General features: G+C 43.1%; 1 protein-coding gene across 6 annotated transcripts in view; it reads left to right on the top strand.

The window, feature by feature from the left end:
• The window catches only part of PPP2R5C (protein phosphatase 2 regulatory subunit B'gamma), a 77166-nt gene that overhangs the window by 23998 nt on the left and 34933 nt on the right, over positions 1-18235 (top strand). For 2 of the 6 annotated variants that reach the window (XM_079948654.1, XM_079948653.1), the window contains exon 1: positions 6534-6700. The exons of the other annotated variants lie outside the window; for them this stretch is intronic. In XM_079948654.1, the coding sequence (XP_079804780.1) occupies positions 6607-6700 (94 nt within the window). In that variant the 5' untranslated portion in view covers positions 6534-6606. Of the gene's footprint in view, positions 1-6533; positions 6701-18235 lie in introns of those variants that run through there. 6 annotated transcript variants of the gene reach the window in all.

Genomic DNA, 18235 nt, shown 5'->3' with positions numbered 1-18235 from the left:
TCCCTACCTGAAGCAGAAATGTAATTTCTACTATCAAATGCTGATGGGTCTGGTGAAAGGGGAGCTCTTATAAGGCTGGAATGCAGTTCCAGTGAGATAAACTTCTGGTGCTATTTCAGCATAATTATTTTTTATAGTAAAACCCTGCGTTTCATTAATGCTGGTTGTTATTCATGTTGTATCTCCAGAATTATAAGCATAGTAATCAAATTGACTTCCTTGATACCTTTGCTTCCTTCCATATTGGGTATTAATAAACCTACCCATCATCCTGGGGGCCTGGTTTTGCTAGTGGCACTTGGTGTATTATATTCAATTAGAATTATGCTCCAAAGACCATTTGCCAAGTTACTTAGAATTACAGTAAGCCAAGGTTTGCCATAGTGTACATTCAATAGGGAACTGCAGAATATTGTAGCTCCTGATGAATATAATTACAGTGGTGCCCCGCAAGACGAATGCCTCGCAAGACGAAAAACTCGCTAGACGAAAGGGTTTTCCGTTTTTCAAGGTGCTTCGCAAGACGAATTTCCCTATGGGCTTGCTTCGCAAGACGAAACCGCTAATAGCCGCTAAGCCGCTAATAGCCGTGCTTCGCAAGACGAAAAAACCGCAAGACGAAGCAACTCACGGAACGAATTAATTTCGTCTTGCGAGGCATCACTGTAAATGCTACATGTGACTTTACAAATGTATTTGTTTGATATTTATACTTCACATTTTTAGGCATGAAAATGTTTCAAGCCTGTATCTGAAATTCTCCTTTCCTTAAATTAGCTTAAAATTGATGTAGGCTGAACACTCTGAAAGGAGATAATATCTGAATGATCCAGGAATGAAATTGATCTTGTCTCTTTACACAGCTTACTAGTTGAGCCTTCTAAAGTTAATTTCACTGTAACTGGTATACAAAACAATAAACGAATACTGAAGGAAGAGAAGAGCAAGCAAAACACAGCAGACTTTCTTCTCGTGTTCAGAGAAGCTCTATTTTACTTATTCTACTAAATAGTGCAAGGATTAGCTTTTGCCCAGTGGGATTTCCCTCCTCCTATGTGTGCCATGTGCTGTCCCTAAATCTGCTGCAGAGGGTAAGGAGACCCCTCCGGAACAGATTTAGGGGGTGCATGGGGGAGAAAAGGGGAAGAATGTTCCATTGCACAAGGATAAATCCTTGCAGCACCAACTGAACATTTTGCATAACACTACACTGAATACGGGACGCGGGTGGCACTGTGGGTAAAACCTCAGTGCCTAGGACTTGCTGATCGTATGGTCAGCGGTTCGAATCCCCGCGGCGGGGTGAGCTCCCGTCGTTCGGTCCCAGCTCCTGCCCACCTAGCAGTTCGAAAGCACTTTAAGTGCAAGCAGAGAAATAGGTACCGCTTTACAGCGGGAAGGTAAACGGCGTTTCTGTGTGCTGCACTGGTGCTGGCTCGCCAGCTGCAGCTTCGTCACGCTGGCCACGTGACCCGGAAGTGTCTTCGGACGGCGCCGGCTCACAGCCTTTAGAGCGAGATAAGCACGCAACCCTAGAGTCAGACACGACTGGCCCGTACGGGCAGGGTTACCTTTACCTTTTTACACTGAATACAGCCTGTTGGCTCTTGTCAAACAAGCAATTTAATGCATTCATCAATTACCTATTTGTGTTTTAAGGTGGTTTTACTGGGGTTTGCCTCAAATGACTAGAGTACTGTTCCTTTTCCTCACTTGAAGTAGATAAGTTTCAAGCTGACGAGTTTATTCAGTTCAGATTGAGGCACATTTGCTCCTACATATGAGTTAGTCTATGACAATCCTACTAGTACAATATTATATTTTGGAGCTTGTGTGAACTTCTCTATCACCCCCCTTTCCAAGTCAGCCTACTTCATACTGGATTTTGTTGTTGAAAAAACTGGTTAGCTCAGTTGGTTAAAGCGTGGTGCTATTAACGCTAAGGTTGCAGGTTTGATCCCCATATGGGACAGCTGCGTGTTCCTGCATTTCAAGGGGTTGGACTAGATGATCCTCAGGGTCCCTTCCAACTCTACGATTCTGTGGCATTGCAGTGGGCCTATAATCCTCTTGTATTGTTCCTGATGTACTGTGCTTTGCATCTGGTCCTGGTTTTATAAAGCTGGGTCCTTAATGAGAATTGAAGCATATCTGACTTGCACTGTGAACACGGTTCACAAGGATCCACCAACAACCAATGCAAAACATTTCCTGGAGAAATAAGTAGTTTATAGAAACTTGGGAAGGGATAGATGCCAAGAGCGTTATAGACACTAAAATCATTAATGAGCAACTCTCAACCATTTGAATAAAGCTCACCAAAAACCAACAGGCTACTGTTATAAGCGCTTATGCACCAACACTGTATGCCAATGAAGACATTAAAGAAAAAAATTACTCTCAGCTGGATACCGTCCTATCATCCTCCTGGGTGATTTTAATGCAAGAGTTGGGCAAGATTTCGATCTATGGCCTGGGACTATTGGGAAAGAAGGAGTTGGCAACAGCAACCAGAACAGAATCTTACTTTGATGATATGTGCAGCGCACAACCTTGTTATTACCAACACACTCTTTCGACAGAAAAATAAATTAAAAACTTCATGGAGGCATCCTCAGTCAAACCACTGGCACCTCTTAGACTATGTTATTGTCCGTGCTAAACATCACCGTGATGTGCTCCTTACCAGAGCTATGACAAGTGCCAACGACTGCTGGACAGATCACTGACTAATACGCTCCACGATTATACCTCAACACAGGCTTCAAGGAAGGAAACCAAGGGGCAAAACAAACACTCAGGCCCTTCAAGATCCCATTAAGCGGGATTGCTTCCAAATGACTCTTAAGGACCATCTGCTTTCAGAATTCCCTGATAACATGGAGGAACACTGGACCAAGCTAAAAACATCCATTATTGCAGCCTGTGAACAAACTATGGGATACCAAACCAAGAAACACCAGGACTGGTTTGATGAGAATGACAGTGAGATTGAATGCATGATTGACAAGAAAAGGAAGGTCTTTCAGATCTGGCAAAGAGACAGAAACTGTCCCACTAAGAAAAAAATAACTATGCCAACACTAAGGCTGAGGTTCAAAGAAGAACCAGAGAACTAAAAAACACCTGGTGGATAAAAAAAAAGCTCAAAAAGATCCAGCACTTAGCCGACACTCATGATGCACAAAGTTTCTTTAAAGCCACAAAGACCATCTATGGGCCAATAAATCATGGCATATGCCCCCTATGCTCAGCAGATGGTGTCACACTTCTAAAAGATAAAGAAGCGATTGCACTGCGCTGGAAAGAACACTACCAACATCTCCTTAACCGCAACTCGCCTGTAGCTGCTGAGGTCCTCTCTCAAATTCCGTAAAAACAAGTTAGAGATGAGCTTGCAGTATCTCCAAATCTGGGAGAGTTGTGTACAGCTATTAACCAAATGAAAAACAACAAAGCCAGTGACCTGATGGGATACCTGCCGAAGTGGGTGGAATTGAACTTACACAACAACTTCACAAGCTCATTGAAAAAATCTGGGAAAGAGAAGAAATCCCAACAGACTTTAGGGATGCCAAAATTAGCAATCTCTTTTAAAAAGGTGACAGAACTGATTGTGGAAACTATCGAGGCATCTCTCTATTAGCTGCGGACGGCAAAATTATTGCAAGGATCTTAGCAAACTGTCTCGTAACAATATCCAAGGTGATCCTTCCTGAATCCCAAAATGGTTTTCGGCCTTCTGGAGGGACAGTGGACATGATTTTCACCGCTCGACAGTTTCAAGAAAAATGCAGAGAGCAAAACCAACCCCTGTATATGGCGTTTATTGACCTGACTAAGGCTTTCGACACTGTAAATCGCAATGCCCTGTGGACTGTCCTTCTGAAAATTGGCTGCCCAGATAAATTTGTAAACATCATTCGGCTCCTCCATGATAATACGACAGCAACAATCACAGATAACAATAGCTCTCAAAGTGAACCATTCACAGTAGGATCAGGTGTTAAACAGGGTTGTGTTATTGCCCCAACTCTATTCATTATTTTCATTGCCATGATCCTACACTTTGTCGAAGGGAAACTCTCCACCGGAGTAGAAATCATATATCAAACAGATGGAAATCTCTTCAATCTGAGCAGGCTGAAAGCAAAGAGTGAGGTTACCGTAACTTCTGTCATAGAGCTTCAGTATGCTGATGACAACGTAGTGTGTGCACACTCAGAGGATGACCTCCAAACCATCCTAAATATCTTTGCAGAAGTTTACGAAAAGCTTGGCCTATTACTCAACATCCAAAAAACCAAAGTGCTGCACCAGCAAGTACAAAATAACCCCTCTGCAGCGCCACAAATCCAACTCAATTGTGTAACGTTGGAAAATGTCAATCACATCCCCTGCCTAGGCAGTTATCTTTCCACAAGGGCCAGCATTGATGCCAAAATCCAGCATCACCTGAGCTCTGCAAGCGCGGCTTTCTCCCGATTGAAATGCAGAGTTTTTGAGGACCAGGACATTCACAGGGAAACCAGAATGCTTGTTTACAAAGCTATTGTCCTACCAGCTTTACTATATGCTTGTGAAACATGGACCACTTATAAACACCTTCTCCAACACCTCGAAAGATTCCATCAACGGTGTCTCCGAAAAATTTTACATAGCTCTTGGGAAGACAGGCGAACTAATATCAGTGTACTGGAAGAAGCAAAGACCACCAGTGTTGAAGCAATGATTCTTCAGCTTCATTGGACTGGTCATGTTGTGCGGATGCCTGATGGATCGTCTTCCAAAGCAACTATTCTATTCCGAACTTTAAAATGGAAAGCGTAGTGCTGGTGGTCAACAAAAGAGGTTTAAAGACTGTCTCAAGGCAAATCTTTAAAAATGTTGTATAAACACTGACAACTGGGAAACACTGGCCTGCGAGCACTCCAGTTGGAGAACAGCCTTTACCAAAGGTGTCATGGGCTTTGAAGACACTCGAACTCAGGACTCAAGGGAGAAACGTGCTAAGAGGAAGGCACACTTGGCAAATCCACACCGTGATCAACTCCCGCCCAGAAACTAATGGAAGGTCGTGTGGAAGGATGTGTGGATCCAGAAATGGTCTCCACAGTCACTTACGGGCTCATTGTTAAAACCGTGTTTATGGAAGACAATCTTACTCGGCTACGATCGCCAAACAAGAAGAAATTCTGGATGATAAAATTTCAGGAGCTATCCAAGTTTGCATTCTGATGAACCGACCTGTCCCACAACTTGCATTTTGGGTGAATCTTGTAATACAGTGGTACCTCGGTTTACGAACTTAATCCGTTGTGGAAGTCCGTTCTTAAACAGAAACCATTCTTAAACTAAGGCGTGCTTTCCCTAATGAGGCCTCCCGCCTCCAGTGCCCTTCCACCATTTGGATTCGGTTCTTAGACCAAGGTAAAGTTCTCAAACCAAGACACTATTTCCGGTTTTGCGGAGTTTGTAAACCAAATCGTTCTTAAACTAGACTGTTCTTAAACTGAGGTACCACTGTACAATAAGCCTGCAACTTACGCAGGGGTTACATTCCAGGGATCATGCCTAAAGCCATAATCACGTATAGTCAAAACACAATGAGTTCAACAGCAAGCAGGATTGCCAAAGGCTTCTTTCCCAGATCCTTGCCCGCTTTTTGTTTTTTATTTTTTGCCAAGCACATAAAGTCGAATACACACATGGTAAATGATTGTAAGTTAGTGTAGCAGTTAGCATGTTGGACTAGGACCTCAAAGAAACCAGTGTTCAAATCCTCACCTGGCCATGAAACTCAATGGGTGATCTTGGCCAGTCGATGCCTCTCAGCCTGACCTACCTCACAGGGTTGTTGTGAGGATAAAATGGACAGGGGGTGTGTGTACCTGAGGTCCTTGGAGAAAAAAGTGGGATATAAATGCAATAAATAAATTACTAATAAATAAATAAGTGTATGATGACATTTAATATAATTGCTGCTTGCAAACTTTTAGAAGTTTTTGTGTGCCTTTTGGGGGGAAGAGCTAAAATATTTCTATTCGTGCTAAAGCAATCATAAGGCAAATAGCACAGAGCCCATGCACACAGTTTGCAGGCTTGTGCAGTTCATTTTGAAGAAGAAAGTGGAAACATTTAATGCATTCATGAAATACTGCTGAAATAGAAAAGTGAGACAGTACGTCTATTTGTGGATCTTTGCTGGCTGATAACACAAATAGACTCTGAAAAAATCCTAGCACTCCTTTTGTGAAGTGAAAGTTAACTCCATGATATACTTGTTTGTTCGGAAGGTTTAGTGCTTGTATTTTCAAACAGTAGTCTGGGCATTCATTTACTAATGATGAATGGAAGTACAAGAGAGCTGACAAATGTACAAGCTTAATGCACGGTGACAGCCACACAGAGAGCTCTTTTCATTTGCGGCTTTTCAGAGTCATTTTAAGTTGGTGCATTTAGCCAATCAGCTTTCTCCACTCTGCTGACATCACTAACTAGCCAGTTCCCTCCAGCTGCAGAGAGCTTCAGTTTCTTTTTTTTAAACTAAAATGGAGGCTGGTTTCTTGCCTTAAGGAGTACACCGCTTTCCCTGCTGAAGCCTAGATGTTGACATGTAATAAAGCTGGCAGCAGGATGGTGGTGGACGCAGCCAATTCAAACGGGCCATTTCAGCCCGTGGCCCTTCTGCATATTCGAGGTGAGTTATTTGTGTTTGAATGAATTGTAACCCTCTGTGGCTTGGTAATAAAAGGCTATTGTGATTCTCGGGTAAGGAAAGCAGGAAGTCCTTTGTAGCAGAATCCATTTTTGTTCCGATGCAGATTTATTAAAGTTGAAAAAATATGGGGGAGTTCCATTAAATCTTTAAAAGATTTAAGAATCGGAAGGGCTGCTTGCATTGTTAAACAGGTTTTGCTGCTTTCTGCCCTAGTGCTCCCCTCCCCCCACTTTCAGGCTGATGTCAAAGGATGTGAAGTCACTACCCCAGAAAGGGGGGGGGGGAGTTGGAGGGAAGAGAGGCAGGGCACTTAAGTTACACAGCAGTTCTTTCAGAGAATTGCAGCTCTTTGTGGCATATGTGAGCGATAACGTGCAGTAAAATGATTTTTGTGTCTACAAGTGAGGGTTCATTTATGGCTGCTGTTTAGGTTTGCAACTAAACAGGAAAGTGTGACTGAGTGATACAGTCCATTGCATTATAGAAGGCAGCCGCTATATACTTAGGAAACATCCATCGAAACATGCTTTTTGAAACATACAACGCTGACATTGTGAATCTTAAAACAATTTTACATTGCCGTGTGGAGCGCTGATTATAGAGAGTGTGAGTGTATTCTGCCATTGGGCATCTTAGAAATCTGTAGTGTGTTTTTAAGTACAGTACCTTAAACAATTCCTAAATTCTCTTGAATTTGATTCCAGTTTGCTTTGTTTCAAACACTTGTGGGATTCATTGATTCATGGCTTCTGAACAAATCAAACATTAGCCAAGGTACTGATTCTGTGTTTCTCTTTGAAACTACAATCCCAAATGCCAGTATTGTTACAGGATTACTGGATGGCATCTCCTCTAGTTTTACTAGCAAACTAACAGCATTATAAACATACACCATTCCCCACTCCCTTATCAGCATTCTTGGCAGAGAAAGATTTCTAGGCTTTACATGATGGAGACTTCCAAAAATAAAATTTAGCAAGGAGTGATCTTACACATTTCTTGTCTTTGTTATAAAATTATGTACATTTTTAAAAAAAATTAAATGCAAAGGAATCTTGTATTTCCTGCATTTATTTCTCTTCTGGCTGTAGTTTGCTCACTTTATTGATAGAAGAGTTTATTTATGTTTGTATTATAATTGATGTGTGCTTTCACTACAAAAGTTATTTCTTAAAAACAATAACACTAATGGTCTGTTCAGGACTTGCAGTTTAAATAGAGGATGCCTTTGTTAAAACCCTTAACTTTAGGGTTCACTAGTTATGTCCTTTCCATAGTGACCCCCAAACTCTAGCAGTGACTTTTTAAAAGTTAAGGCAAATCACCTCCAGCACTTTCATTTCTTGATAAATACTGAAACAGTTTTAACTTGCACTAAAGTAGAGTGTGCTGAAAAACCTAAATTGCCAGACCAGTCCATTCTTCTTTTCTTACACACTACCAACTTTTTTTACAAGTTTCTTTGCTCTTGAAATAGCTTCCCAACTCGTATTTGTAATTGGGACCAAACAGTTGTGTATAACTAGTGGCGTCTAACTTGACTTGGTGGGAATACAAAGATGTCAGGGGTGTGTTGTCAACGAGAGGTCATGGGAATGTGTCCGAATTCTGATATTCTCCCCATCCTCCTCCCTTGCAAGGTACAGTGGATGCATAGGTTAATGTATCTGCTTTACAAATAGCACCTACCGGTAACTAAATTGGAAAATATCATTCAGGAGAAGCTCCTGCTGTCACAGTTGCTTTTCTGCTGGGAGGAAAGTTGTATGGCTTCCACTTTTTCTGTTTCTCTCGCTATTCACCTACTTTGCAAATAGTGGACACTGCATCATTGAAGCTGTAATAATAATTTGGCACCTAAATATTTTATCTTGGGTACCCGCTGTCACAATTTCTAGTGTGGGTTCATGCCATAATAGCCATATTTTTCTCAGAGGTAAACCCCATGGGGAATTCCACTGGGGCTGCCACCTGATAAGCAGGTTCAGGGTTGCAGCTGGAATTGGCCACACAGAACTGTTAAGAAGGGACCCCCTAAATTTCCAAACCTGTAGGAAAAGATTATTCTCCTCCCCCCACCCCAGCTTTTAAAATTTACCTAAGTGTCTTATGGTCTTTTTATCTTCACAACAACCCTGTAAAGTAGGTCACAGTACAATTTTAGCAAAACAACAGAAAGGATAGTACTATCACCTTAAAAACTAAACAAAATATGCAATGGCATAGCTTTCTTAGGTTGGACTCCACTTCATCAGATGCATCGTTCTTGATAATCCATGAATCAGTTATGCAGTAATACTGTACAATACTTTTGCTGTAGTATTTAAAGTGCTACTGGATTGCCCCCCATTTCTGCTGTAAGCAGTGGAAGCGAATACTTCTTTTGGTATAAGTACAGAGAATAATGTACCCAGCAGCAACAACAGCACCAAACAATGAGTCTATGGTAAAGGGGAGGAATTTTAAATTATGGCCACAGAACAACGCTTTATCCTCTGATGCAGGGGTCGGCAAAATTTTTTTAGTTGTGGACTGGTCCACTGTCCCTCAGAGCTAGTGGCGGGCCAGAGAAGTGGCGCCGGGGGGGGGCGGAAGAAGAGGTGAGGGGGGCAAGTAGTCCTCCCCAGCCCCAACCACTGCGCTTACCTTCCCAGGGGCTGCCACCACCACCGCTGCTGCTGTTTCTCGTGGGTAGGCAGAGGGAGCTCATCTGCTCTGCTCTCTGGCCCACAGGAGCATGGGGGGGGGAGGAAGATGAGCAGCAGGAAAGGGCTGGCTCCAGAGAGGGGCTGCTTAAAATGGCGCTCAGCCAGCTCAGCCCAGCCCCCTTCCTCTTCTAGGCAGGGCAGGGAGAAACCAGGAGGAGGGAGGGAGGAGGTGCCGCCACGGTGTGTGTGGGGGAAAGGAATGGCACAGCCCAAACAAACAGAATCCCCACGCCGATCCACTGACAGTTCGTGGGCCGGATCCTGTAGGCAATTGGGCTTGATCCAGCCCGCAGGCCTTAGTTTGCCGACCCCTGCTCTGGTGGTTGGGGGGTGGGAATGCGTAAAGACAAGACTCTTGCCAAGTGTCATCCAGAGAAGGAAAATGTACAGGCAACAGTATGGTGAAACCCATGGATTTTATACTGTCACCACCAACTACTCACGGTAACCCACGTTATCCTTGCACAGAATTAAGCAAGGGGGGCATCCTTTAGCAATGGGTGCCCAATTAATCCGGTGGGGTGAAGGCAGGACCTGTCACAAACAATTTTCCCTCTCTCACACATTCTGTTACACTTAATGCAGGCTGGCGCTGTGGGTTAAACCACAGAGCCTAGGACTTGCCGATCAGAAGGTCGGCGGTTCAAATCCCCGTGACGGGGTGAGCTCCCGTTGCTCGGTCCCTGCTCCTGCCCACCTAGCAGTTCGAAAGCACGTCAAAGTGTAAGTAGATAAATAGGTACCGCTCCAACAGGAAGGTAAACAGCGTTTCCGTGCGCTATTCTGGTTCGCCAGAAGCAGCTTAGTTATGCTGGCCACATGAAGCCGGAAGCTGTACGCCAGCTCCCTCGGCCAATAAAGCGAGATGAGCGCCGCAACCCCAGAGTCGGTCACGACTGGACCTAATGGTCAGGAGTCCCTTTACCTTTTTAATGAGGCACACACTCTCCTGACACATTCACCTGTACCTCTGTTGCGCGTGCACGCACACGCGCACACACACACACACACTGGGGAGGAGATACTCTGGACTGGAAACAGGGAAAGAATGAATCTGTGGGAGGAGAGCATTTCTGTGCTTCCTGGTCACTAGGTAGCACAGGAGCAAGCCAGAGGAGATGTTCAGGGAAGATGAGGAGTGCCTTCCCTTCCTCCCTGAGAAAATTCACACCCTTTCTTTTGCTCTCTCCCCATTTGCTCTTTCCTCTCAATCTCTCTCTCTCTCTCTCTCTGTGTGTGTGTGTGTGTGTGTGAACAAATACTAGTTGTAAAAAAAGAAAACCAAGCTGCTCAAACTAGCAAACTTTCCCCCATGCCTGCCTGCCTGCCTGCCTACGAAGTGTGCTTCAAGCTGTTTGGAGGTGTGGTCTTGAAGGTAGCAGCCATGAGCATACTCAGAACATCTGGGTCTACCCAAAAGGTTGATTACATTAACTAGATTGAGATGATGACAACAGGGCCGGGGGCCAGGGGGCAGTTACAATCAGGGCAAATAGCTAGTAGCTTCTTGTAAGATAAACACTGTAAGGCATTTTAAAGGGTGTATAATATTTATTATGCTTATATGCCACGTGTTACTCCAGGGGGCTCAAGGTGGTGTGCATTGTTGTCCCTTCCCTATTTTATCTTCACAACAACTCTGTGAGGTAGGTTACCAGGCACTGTCCAATTAAAAAAAGATGTTTCCCACAGGGTTACAATCTGCCGCTGACCCACTGTTTTTTCCTTGTGGAGAATACCATATAGATAGTGTTCTACAGCATTGTCTATTTTGTCTATATATTTAACTGGATGTTAGTTCATAACCAATTTCATTTATCATAGTTTTTCATTAGGATAATAAGTATAATGTACGAATTAAAAGCGTGCTCAGAGTGAGGAATGTTGAGTAAGATTCATGAGGGATTGTTGGGGGCGGAAGAGAAAGGGGCGAAGTGCCCAGTTCCTGCTAGCTCATTATTCATCTAGAAATCATTGTTCAGTTTGGTTATGAGTGTGCCTATGATAAACTGGATTTGTGGAGTAGTCCTTACAGATCAGCTTGCTGACTCACACACTGGCGTTGAAAGTGGATCTAATGCATGTGATGTAACACTTAACTAGATAATAAAGATGCAACAGCTTCCCTCTGATCTTGATCAGTTAAATGTAAAAGAGCGCATGCAGCAACTGAAAAAGCATTCACATGAACTCGAAAGTGGTGGAATACCATTTAATAAATGCTGGGTGTATCAGATATGGATGCCACTCAGATCAAGCCAGGCTATGATAACGCAAGTTCACTGTGGATATGCGACGAAGCGGAAGGCCAACCAGTTTTAAGAGATGTTGCCTTTGTCCAATAAGCTTAGTATTTATTGGTTAGATTTGTATCCTACTGTATCTCCAAGGTCTTCGGAGTTGTAGATTATGCTGAAAGTGACGTCTCCAAGCCAGCCAGTGAGGTTCATAGCTTAGTGCAGGTGTAGGCAAACTCGGCCCTACAACTCCCATCATCCCTAGCTAACAGGACCAGTGGTCAGGGATGATGTGAATTGTAGTCTCAAAACATCTGGAGGGCCGAGTTTGCCTATGCCTGGTTTAATGTCTGTTGGAGGACCTCTTCCCTTCTCCCGAGAGGGCTGCATACTGGCTTGCAGTGTACATATTTCGTTAGAAATTAGTACAGCCATTGGTGAAAAGACAGCTTGACAGTGCCACTGCATGACTCTGTATCTGCATTATTGTCCTTTAAAAGGGTGACAAAAATCCCTGTTGGCATTCAGGACCCTGTTAAAACCTGCAATACTACTAATAACGATAAGCATTTATGCAGCCTTAAGCATTCAAAGCACTTCACACCTTATATTATTGTGATAATCCTTACAAGATTTGTAAGGGTGGTCCGTATTATTAACCCATATCACAGATTGAGGGGTGGGGCTAGGACACACTGGCTTGCTTAAAAGCTGTGAAATAAGTGCATCACGGTGGTGAGATGCACACTGACAGCTTTGTGAGTCATAGCTTGAGCCTGTGACTACGCCACCCCAACTTTTGATATATAATTAAGCAATGAGTGTTTGCCCACTCCTTTCTCTGCTGTCTTCCTTGTTCCCCTGTTCTCGCACTCTCTGCTGTCCATCCTGCCATACTTCCCAGGCTTTTGAGACCTAGGAGGACAGTGCGATAGGTCTTGCACTCCTCTCTCAAGCCAAGAAGCAGTAATGCAGCCCTACGATGTTCAGTTGCTCTCATGGTTTCAAAGGTCCTGTAGCTTTGCACAGGAATGTCAAATCAGGAATAGCTTCCTATTACAGTGGTACCTCGGGTTAAGTACTTAATTCGTTCCGGAGGTCAGTACTTAACCTGAAACTGTTCTTAACCTAAAGCACCACTTTAACTAATGGGGCCTCCTGCTGCCACCAGAGCACACTTTCTGTTCTCATCCTGAAGCAAAGTTCTTAACCTGAAGCACTATTTCTGGGTTAGTGGAGTCTGTAACCTGAAGCGTATATAACCTGAAGCGTATGTAACCAGAGGTACCACTGTGCCAGTATCATTGTTTCTTAGTGCTGTTACCAGCTGGTTATTCCCCACCCCCACCCCCAATTTTGTATTTAGCTCAAGATCGGCCATTTTTAGAGTTTGAATTCCACAGAGAATCACCACGTTATTTAGCAAATTTCAACAGTTTCTCGTGGTATGAAAACCAGTATTATGTTGATTGTGTCGTGAATGCCAGCCTTTTTTAGACAGCTTTCCAAAACATATCCCACTCCGGCTGGAACAAGCAAGTTGTGACCTGTCATTCTGATGCTGACAGACTTTCAGTCATGGTGTGCTACTTGTTTTTGAAGTTACTAAATATGCGCTGGCTGAAAGGCCTAGCACACCTTTCTATTGCTTAAGGAGATTTCTCTGGTGACAGTTGTTAACTGTGTACGGCATACTTTGGTTTGGGAAAATCACTACAGGCCAGTAGTTCAGTTTGAATCCTGGGGGGGGGGGCAACATTTGCCAACCCTGCAAACATGTACCATTTCACTCCTTTATTGATCATTGCTTTTCGTCAAAGGGCAGAAAGACATGCCTGTGCAAAAGCAAGATGCACAAAATAAAGTGGGTGGGGCTGTTGTCTGAAGTGTGTGTTCCTACCTGTTCTAGAGATTAAAATTCTTCTGTCATACTGTGATTGGCTAGTAGGCCAATCCTTTTTGGGTGAGGCCGCTTGGCCTCTGTTTTCCATTATCTACTTATTTTAAAATATGCTGCCTCTATTGTATCACCAAGATGATGTACAGTAAAAAAATCAATACAAAACAACAATTAAATATAAAATAAAAACTATTCCAATCTTTGGGGAGGCAGTCTTTGTTGATTTACACATTGATGTGGCCCGTTAGCAGACAGGATTATTTTGCAAGGGAAAACCACACCCAATTAATTCCCCACTATGTCTGCATGGCTGCTAGCCCAATTAAAAAAGAGGGAAGTAAAGACTTGTTTGGTTCTTTTTCCTTCTTCTAAGCCATTTGGCTTAGAAGTGAGATGGGCGCACAACCCTAGAGTCGGACACGACTGGCCTGTACGGGCAGGGGTACCTTTACCTTTACCTAAGCCATTTGGACCACACTGGATACAGGAGTAGTACTATAATGTTACTGATACCAGCCCATCTCCTTTAGTTTCATGTGTCCCCAATGACAATGTTAATTAACTGTTTGGGGGATTCGATAGGAAACCTTGGAGCCTGAAGCAACTCTAGTTTCTGTTCTTTCATACAGAATCTTGGTGATTTCCTCATGACGCTTATATTTTTGGACTCTTGCAGTTTTTGAATTTTTATGATTATGCTGTTACAGCATCCATGAACATAGTGTGCAGAGAATGAAAAGACAAGTCTGTGCCCCAAGAGGTTTACAGTCTAGAAAATGACATAAAGAAGACAACAAGAAAAGACAGAAGCTGGGAGCAGGAATAGAAAGGGGGAGACTATGTGATGTGTACATGTAATTAGGTACAGTAATTCTTAGATACAGTAGGGAATGGGAACTAGAGGCTTCTCAGAAAAATTGGATTTTGAAGAAGAGTTTAAAAGAAGCAAGAAGTAACACCATAGATTATTTCTGAGATGCAGTTTCAGGCAGAATGAACAAGGGAGAAAAGGAAGAATTTTTTGACGGGGGCCTTTGAAGTTTGAACCTGGATGAGATCATAATGTGTGTGGGGGGGGTGTGCCATGGAGATTTTTTTGAAGGTATAAGCTAACCTGTGTAGGGATTTAAAAGAGACTGTGGTATGGTTGGAGGAATGAGAGAAGTGAATTAGACAGCAGAGTGCTGGATAGAGGTGAAGGACCAGATGTAAGACAACAGAAAAGAGAAAATGCAAGGTGAGAGTTTGCTGAGATGGACCAGAGTTTTTGTCTCACTTTTTTTAATGTTGCCTAGGGAGAAGTGATGTGATTTGGTAACAGGCAGCAAAAGAAGGATGAGTTAAAGATAAACCCATGACTTTTTGCCAGATCAATAGGATAGAGGATATTGTCATTGTGAGAAGAGAGCTGGGAGAAGGTACAGCCCAGCTGGATCACACCAGTGGCCCATCTACTCCAGCATCCTGTTCCCATAGCGGCCAAATGGGAATCCTTCATGGAGGACGTCAAACATTTAAAAAACTTCCAGATACAGAGCTGTTTTCTAAAAGTTGTGTAGTTCTTTATTTCCTTATTTCCTTGACATCTGATGGGAGTGTATTCCACAGAGAGGGTGCCACTGCCGAGAAGGCCCTCTGCCTGGTTCCCTATAACGTCACTTCTCACAGTGAGGGAACTGCCAGAAGATCCTCACAAGTGGGACCTCAGTGAATGATGGGGGTGGAGACGCTCCTTCAGGTATACTGGGTTAGGGTTAGGGCTTTAAAGGTCAGCACCAACACTTTGAATTGTGCTTGGAAGGGGTTTGAAACGATGACAAAGCATTGAAATATCCGAAAGGCACATGGAGATGCAGAATTGGAGGGAGAAGGTTCTAGGCTAGAGAGTCAAAACCCTTCTGTAAGCACTATTGGTGGTACTGAAAACCATCATATGTAATGCCGGGTAGAGGGACAATAGTGAAGGGTCACTCCCTTGTGTCCTTCCCAGCCATTGCATAACCCCTTATGAAGACGTATATACTCATAAAGACTCAAGATTCTGATCAGTGTTCAGATCGTTGCTTACAGATATATCACTTGAAGCTACCAGGCAATTAGGTTTCTGAGTACCTTTGCTGTTGGATCAGCAATTCCTAAACATTGCATTGTGAACCATTATTCTAGTTGTTTCTTCTTCTTCTTCTTCTTCTTCTTCTTCTTCTTCTTCTTCTTCTTCTTCTCCTCCTCCTCCTCCTCCTCCTCCTCCTCCTCCTCCTCCTCGCTGCCACTTTATTTCTTATATTGCAGGGGCCATAGCATTCAGCACCCATGATTTCCATGCTGTGCAAGCAATCTGTGTGGTGAGAGAGACCCGTGTTATGGCTGCTGCTTGGAACAGCTGCCATGTAAAAGTCTTTCAAGCATCAGCCTCCCACGCAGTGACCATGATCTGAGAATCTCAGTAATGAACAGGAAGCACAAATATAACAACACTTATCTACTATCTATCTGTACTCGCACACCCATTGTTGGAATTTATAAAAACTGGAGCTCTTCTGTAACTTCACATAATAAAATGATGCATCAGACTAGGACTTAGAAATTCAGCCTAGGAGTGCCACAGAATTCTGATTGGGATGTAGTGAAGGCTGAGTCTTCTTTCTTCTAAGTTTTGAAATCTAAAATAATTGTCTTGTTGAATCAACTGTGTGCATTGCAATTGCATTGCTATTTCTATTAATACCCGGTTTTAGTTTAATTTAATTCCCGTCTTCCATTTGTTTTCTCCTACTGAAAATAAACCAGTGCCTTCTCTAAAAATTTCTATAAGAAATTGTTAGCCTATATGACTGAGCTTTGTGCTTTGTTGTTGTTGTTGTTGTTGTTTAGTCGAGTCCGACTCTTCGTGACCCCCTGGACCAGAGCACGCCAGGCACTCCTGTCTTCCACTGCCTCCTGCAGTTTGGTCAAACTCATGCTGGTTTGAGAACACTGTCCACCCATCTCGTCCTCTGTCGTCCCCTTCTTCTTGTGCCCTCTATCTTTTCCAACATCAGGGTCTTTTCCAGGGAGTCTTCTCTTCTCATGAGGTGGCCAAAGTATTGGAGCCTCAGCTTCATGATCTGTCCTTCCAGTGAGCACTCAGGGCTGATTTCCTTAAGAATGGATAGGTTTGATCTTCTTGCAGTCCATGGGACTCTCAAGAGTCTCTGAGCATTGTGCTTAGAGATTGTTAATCTTTTGCCCTCTATAACTTGTCTTTAGACCATCTCAGAGGTCCAGAGAGGCCTGGACTACTTGCAGCATTTGAAGCCCCTAGTTGTAATAAAAATTTGAAAAATGAGCAAGTTTGTATATATAATAGCTGGTTTAGGAGGGCGTGTTCATCACATGTTCATCATTCTTGTGCTATCATGTTTATGTACAGTGGTACCTCAGGTTACAGACACTTCAGGTTACAGACTCCGCTAACCCAGAAATAGTACCTCGGGTTAAGAACTTTGCTTCAGGATGAGAACAGAAATCGCGCAGCGGCAGTGGGAGGCCCCATTAGCTAAAGTGACACCTCAGGTTAAGAACAGTTTCAGGTTAAGAACGGACCTCCAGAACGAATTAAGTTCTTAACCCGAGGTACCACTGTACATTTTAAATTATTCAGGATGACAAAATCTATATCAGTTAATGATGACCTATGTTCTTTACCAGATTGCATATTTTATTTGCTTATATTTGCAGCTCTAACCCGAGCATGTGTATCACATTTTGGTTGAGTGTACATTAAAACATAGCCGCCGCCCCCCCCCCCCGGATCCTATACACAAATAGCGAGAAGGAGTTGAGCCTGATTGCATATCGCATACTTTAGAGACAAAATTACTTATTTGCAGTAGTTTCGGTGGGGGAGTTGCGGGGGGGGGTATGGTTTTAAAAATTAGAATGTCCCATATTTGGGTAACTTTCAGTCAGTTTTGGCCAGTGATGTTCAGATGTTACTGGAGGCATGAAAGTGTCTGCATTAGCCCCGTGCCTGTCCTGATTGTCGGCTGTGGTGATTGAGGTTGATCAGTCCTACTGAAAAAATTATACCTTCCCAACTGGTTAGCAGCATTTGCTTTCTAAGATAGGTGTTTGAGGACTACTTCGCCTGTTACTTTTTCTGATACAATGGTTGCTTAGGGGAAATGTGTGTGCAGTTATTTATTTATAAGATATATATTTTACTATAGAGCAGGTAAAACAAAAATAAAAGAAGTTAGAGTGTTTGTTTTCCATTATAAATAGAAGTAAAACTTTCCCAAGCAAAGTCATGAGGTTGAGTGGTGGTCCAAGTCTCTGTCCTCTGCAGATAGATGGGTTGTGATACTAGCACATTTATTGGCTTCCCAGTTCACATGCACATGTTAAGACATTTTCACTGTTCTTGTGCTATAAAATTTGCTGGAACCGCATCTCCACATTAGCGTATCCTATGGGATGATCCTAGTTAGGATCAGGATTGTGTCTGTATTAAGATCTCTACTAGTTGGATTTGTAGCTGATCACGACAGTCTGACTACATTTATGTGGTTTCTAGTCAAATAAGAAAAAAAAGTTTTTTTTATAAGTCCTATTTGAACTTTCTATAGCCCTGGCTAATATTGGTCATAAGGTATAAACTGACTGACTGGCAAGAGAGTCTGCTTCTTCA

This window comes from Podarcis cretensis (genome assembly GCF_951804945.1).
Source record: "Podarcis cretensis genome assembly, chromosome: 1".
In the NCBI taxonomy this organism is placed as follows: Eukaryota; Metazoa; Chordata; class Lepidosauria; order Squamata; family Lacertidae; genus Podarcis; species Podarcis cretensis.
Note: the sequence above shows the minus strand (reverse complement) of the source record. Positions and strands in the feature narration are given on the sequence as shown.